This window comes from Penaeus chinensis, chromosome 1, assembly GCF_019202785.1.
Source record: "Penaeus chinensis breed Huanghai No. 1 chromosome 1, ASM1920278v2, whole genome shotgun sequence".
NCBI classification, from domain to species: Eukaryota; Metazoa; Arthropoda; class Malacostraca; order Decapoda; family Penaeidae; genus Penaeus; species Penaeus chinensis.
Genome location: NC_061819.1, coordinates 17,161,101 through 17,166,100, shown reverse-complemented (window position 1 = coordinate 17,166,100; position 5,000 = coordinate 17,161,101). Strand labels below are relative to the sequence as shown.

Below are 5,000 nucleotides of genomic sequence, written 5' to 3'. Positions count from 1 at the left end.
GCGTGTGTGCGTGCGTGTGTGTGAGTGCGTGTGCGTGTGTGTGTGTGTGTGTGTTATACTATAAATGATAAGCTAAAGTAAAAGTCTGTGCATGTGAATAGCCACGAGGTGAGGGGTTGGTGGAGGCATCTGGCACAGTGGTAAGCAACAGAAAATTATATTTTGAAACGGACCCCACTGAGGCACATAGACACCTGGCATTAATAAGTTGGTACTCCATGATATTTTTACTATTTATCCATTGATTATTATTATTGTTTCTTCAACAGGTCTGACTGTTGGAGAGATTGGGCCAAGACTTGGTATGAACACGTCTGATAATGGCTTCCTTAGGTTTGACCATTTCCGTATTCCACGCACAAATATGCTAATGAAGCATTCACAAGTTTTGGAGGTTAGTGAGAGAGTGTATATAGCTATTTGAAATGTAGACCTTAGTGAGGGAATGTACACGGTGTATTACAGAATTAAGTGTAAGTTCTAGCCATTCAACTTTTTTCTTATTCAACTCAGCTTTATAGTTTATCACATAAATGCATATGGATTGAAGCAAATACAAGAATTAAAAAACAGCAACTCAAAATCACTTGCTTTAAAAGTTGTTAGAATCTATTTAGGCAAATAAGTGACTGCTATTAAATATGATTACAAAAATATATTGAATTTAGAATCTGTAATAAGTTTTTAACTTGTTACGATTGCCTGAATTTGTTACTAAATCAGCTGCATGTACAACAGCTTTTACAGGAGAGGGAAAAATGATGATATGCAGTATAGTCCTTATGGATATTGGTTATTTAAGTGCAGAGTGCTTATCCTGGAGTTTGTAATATGAGAACTATATCTATACTTTGACCACTTGTAAATTTCTTCAAAGTAAAGAATTATGCCAAGTGTTTCATCAATTAAATCCTAAAATACTGGAGCATGCCACATATGCTGTAATCATATGCTTCCAAAATATTCTGTAAACATTTAATTCATTTAATTCATTTTAGGACGGAACATATGTGAAGCCTTTGAGTAGTAAATTAGCGTATGGCACAATGGTGTATGTGAGGGTTGGCATATGCTTCTACTCATGCCACTTGCTTCAGAAAGCTGTAACAATTGCCACGCGTTATTCTGCTGTGCGCCATCAGTCAGAAATGCTTCCTGGGTATTGTCTCTACTTGTCTCTTTTTAGCTTTGATATCAAATTTCATTGTGAATATAGATGAGTAGGTAATGAACTAAGGTTTTTTTTTATGATATATATTCCAAAGAATGTTATTCAATGTGTTTATGTAGTGTCTATATTCTGCAAACAGAATGCCAGAACCACAGATTCTAGACTATCAAACCCAGCAGTATAAAGTCCTGCCACAAATTGCGACGGTGTTTGCCTTGCTGTTCTCTGCTCGCAGTGTTGGTGACATGTTCGTTGAGGCCACGAAGAGCATGAACGAAGGCAGCTTGGCCCTGTTACCTGAAGTAGGTTGAATGAATTGCAAATTCCTCTGTGAATGATGAATCTTAAATCACGTTGAAAGATATTTGGAGTCTGGGATTATTTAATGCAAGTGGAATACAATTTGGACTTTAGCCACATTTTTAATGAAAATAAGCTTTTATAGGTATGCCAATATGTTATGGAATTGTCTCTTCTCACTCAGTAGCATAAATACCATTTATATAATGAAAAACAAATCCTTTCAGCTGCATGCACTCTCATGTGGCCTCAAAGCCCTTAGTTCTACGGATTCCACATCAGGCATTGACATCTGCCGTCTCTCATGTGGTGGGCATGGGTATTTGGCTTCATCAAGTTTCCCACGTCTTTACACCCTCTGTACTGCTACTATGACCTATGAGGGTGAAAATACTGTCTTATGGCTTCAGGTCGCCAGGCAAGTAAATCAGTATTGCAGATCATTGTTGTAGTAAAAGTAAATGTTTGTAATATTTGGTATAATTGTATTTTTGTTATCATATAATGTTTCATCATTTCCAGTGCTTGTTATAGTGTGGGCTCAAATACTGTGAAACTTATTGGAATTAATAGGCCTTCAGACTTTGAAATTGTGAATTACAGGTACATCATCAAGTCTTATCAGGCAGCTAAGAGTGGGAAAGTTGTAGGTCCTTCAGTGGCTTACTTAGTTGGTAAAAACACGACGGATGTAAAAACTGATCTGTCTAATGCTGGTAAGGAGTAGTGATTGATGGCTGGCTTATTCACCACTTCCTTTTTTCCTTCTTTATCATCTCAGTCAGTTTTGCTTGTAAGGCTTGGCTGTGCAGTTGGGACTAGCACTCATTTATGATTGAAAATTCAACCTGATATACGTTTGTCTCCAGATTATTATTTTTATGCAAATAAGACAATTGTTATAAAGTAGTGAACATGATGTATTTCTTATCAATAGGCCTTTTAGAAGCATGTAGAAAGTCGGTATGCGCAATTGTGGCAGAAGTGGAATCAAGATTGCAGCATTTGTGCAGTAAAGGGCAAGATTTTCATCATGCTTGGAACAACATGTCTGTCTTCCTTGTTAAGTGTGCTCAGGTCAGTGTTAAATTTACCTGTAGAATGGAATATAATTGTCCATTTCATTTCCATTAGTTGCAAATGCATATTGTGAGGATTCTAAAGAGTCAGAATCAAATCAAATCAAATTATAAAGTGATTACTGGATATATTGTCTTTTATTTGGTAAAGTTAGAGAGATACTGTTAAATACCCACATATCACAATTACAAATTCTGTTTGCCATTCTTGATGAGCACTGTTTATTCTCTGATCATCATAATTATACTCTGATTCATTTGGTAAAGGTATTTGTCCTTGCCTTTTAGGTACATACACGGTACTATGTGTGTGAGCAGTATGTGCAGATCATTGAGAACCTCAAGCTGAGTGATGGATTAAGGGCAGTCTTGAGGAACCTGTGCCGGTTGTATGTAGTAAATCACATCATAGTCCACCAGGGTGACTTCCTTAGGGTAAGTCTTTTTAGTCTGCTATTCTTACTTTATCATGTATTCTCTATTCTTAGTCTATTTTTTAAGTAATTCCTGTATTGGGTCGTCTTTGTAGCAGGTCTGTCGACTTTGTTTTTAGTCTTTTTACTAATATTTTTAGGGTGTTTCTTAACCCTTTCTAGATTGGTATTAACACTCTATTGACAGTTGAATTTTGGTCCAAACTATGGCTATCAGTGGGATGTTCACAGTTTGTGGTTTTGATTATGTTCATTATGGCACATGTTGATCTACAGACTTCTAAATTTGGTCAAGACTTACTTTTTTGCTTTCTTGTGAATAAAGACTGTGGGAACATAGATATACAAATGACAAGGACTGGAAATATTCAAGCGCCATTTTGGTGTTTTTGGATTAGCATAATATGCCAGTTGAAAAGATGACAATTTTCAATCTTGAATAATTATTGAAATAGGAATCAGCCAAGACTCAGCCAGGTCCCAGAATATGTCCTTGAAATCAAGGGAATTCTAAAAAGGATAGTGAAAGGAGATGTGTTTAGGGGTAAAAGTGCAAAGAAATGGTTTCAATGTTATGAGTGAGGAACACATTGTTCTTTGTATTGTAATGGCATCAGTAACTTGGAAAAATGAAGGTGCTCTTACAGTATTTTGTGCCAAAAAGTGAAGCCTGTTTATTTAATTTCTGTCTTCAATGTACTTTCTAAGTAAAGTAGATTGTCATTTTTGTTTTTGTTTTTCTGGCTGTAGTACAATACATTTTTATACTATGGTTAATTGCTTTACTTTATCCTTTTTATCCAGTAGCAGAACACATCTAAGTTTCTTTAATCACTCCAAGGATTTTTTTTTTTTACTTCTGTTCATACAGAGTTATTAAAACTTGCCAGACATATAGTTGGTTCTAAAAACTCTTTAGCTTTCACCTCAGTATGGCCAAACATGTGTAAACTTTCCTAAAAATCTCTTTATCATTCACCACTGTTAATATCTTTGCAGTGTGGTGCTTTATCAGCAAGTGATATGAATGCATTGGAGGAAGAGATGAGTGATCTTCTGGCAGCTCTACGACCCCAGGCAGTCTCCATTGTTGATGCTTTTGACCTGGACGACTTCATTCTCGACTCTGTTCTTGGCAGCAGGGATGGAAATGTGTATCAGAGGTATGGGTGTTGAAGGTCTCATAGTTTTGCTATTGGGCATGGCTCTTAGGTTATTTTCTCTGTTTATTATATGATGTTATTTGATAAGATTGAATAGGTATTTATATCTTTACTGTATTTGATCTGTTATGAAATCTCTATTTAGAAATTCCTGTATAATATTTTTGCTCATACCACGCTGAACACTTCCACTAGGCATTTGCTTCAATAACTTTAAGTTATCATTGGAGAGAAATAAATGAAAATGAAAACTCTAGTGAATAAATAAAAATATTCATCCAAATATAATCTGTAATATGATATTTACATTTAAGTATTAATGCTTATTCAAATGGTCACACATCAAACAGCAAGTTATATACAAGCTTACAAAGGGTTTTTGCTTTTAGACATTTTTAGTTTATACTTTTTTTTTTTGCTATCAAGGAATGCTACTACCCTCATTATGTTTGTATTTCTTGTCCTCTTCATTCATTCATGTATTTTCTTTGTTTTTCTTTTGTAAGGAGAAACTGAAAATTCTTTTGCATTAAGGGAGTATCCTTACTAAGAAAAGGAATGTGATTTGATTTTCTCATAATGACTTAAAATGTTTGCGAATCATTGTTTTATATATATTTGAAAAGCATAAAACATGAATAGTGTGGATAAAACAGGATTTTCAATTAATATTAATAGCAGGAGCTATTCAGCCTGTAATTCAAGAATATCTTTAAAGCTTTTATTTTTGTAAATTCTTACCTTCCCTAACTGTTTCAGAATTAAAGTTCATTGTATTGTATTCTAATGTGAATCTACTCTTTCTGCAGGTTATATGACGAGGCTCTGAAAAGTCCCCTGAATCAGAAGGATG

General features: G+C 34.9%; 1 protein-coding gene across 7 annotated transcripts in view; it reads left to right on the top strand.

Annotated features, from left to right (window-relative positions):
* The window catches only part of LOC125025497 (peroxisomal acyl-coenzyme A oxidase 1-like), a 15,952-nt gene that overhangs the window by 10,272 nt on the left and 680 nt on the right, over nt 1-5,000 (top strand). For all 7 annotated transcript variants that reach the window (XM_047613536.1, XM_047613550.1, XM_047613521.1 and 4 more), the window contains exons 7-15: nt 270-394; nt 999-1,159; nt 1,311-1,473; nt 1,699-1,889; nt 2,075-2,187; nt 2,409-2,548; nt 2,839-2,985; nt 3,984-4,147; nt 4,957-5,000. The exon at nt 4,957-5,000 is cut by the window's right edge and continues 680 nt beyond it. In XM_047613536.1, the coding sequence (XP_047469492.1) occupies nt 270-394; nt 999-1,159; nt 1,311-1,473; nt 1,699-1,889; nt 2,075-2,187; nt 2,409-2,548; nt 2,839-2,985; nt 3,984-4,147; nt 4,957-5,000 (1,248 nt within the window). The remainder of the gene's footprint in view (nt 1-269; nt 395-998; nt 1,160-1,310; nt 1,474-1,698; nt 1,890-2,074; nt 2,188-2,408; nt 2,549-2,838; nt 2,986-3,983; nt 4,148-4,956) is intronic.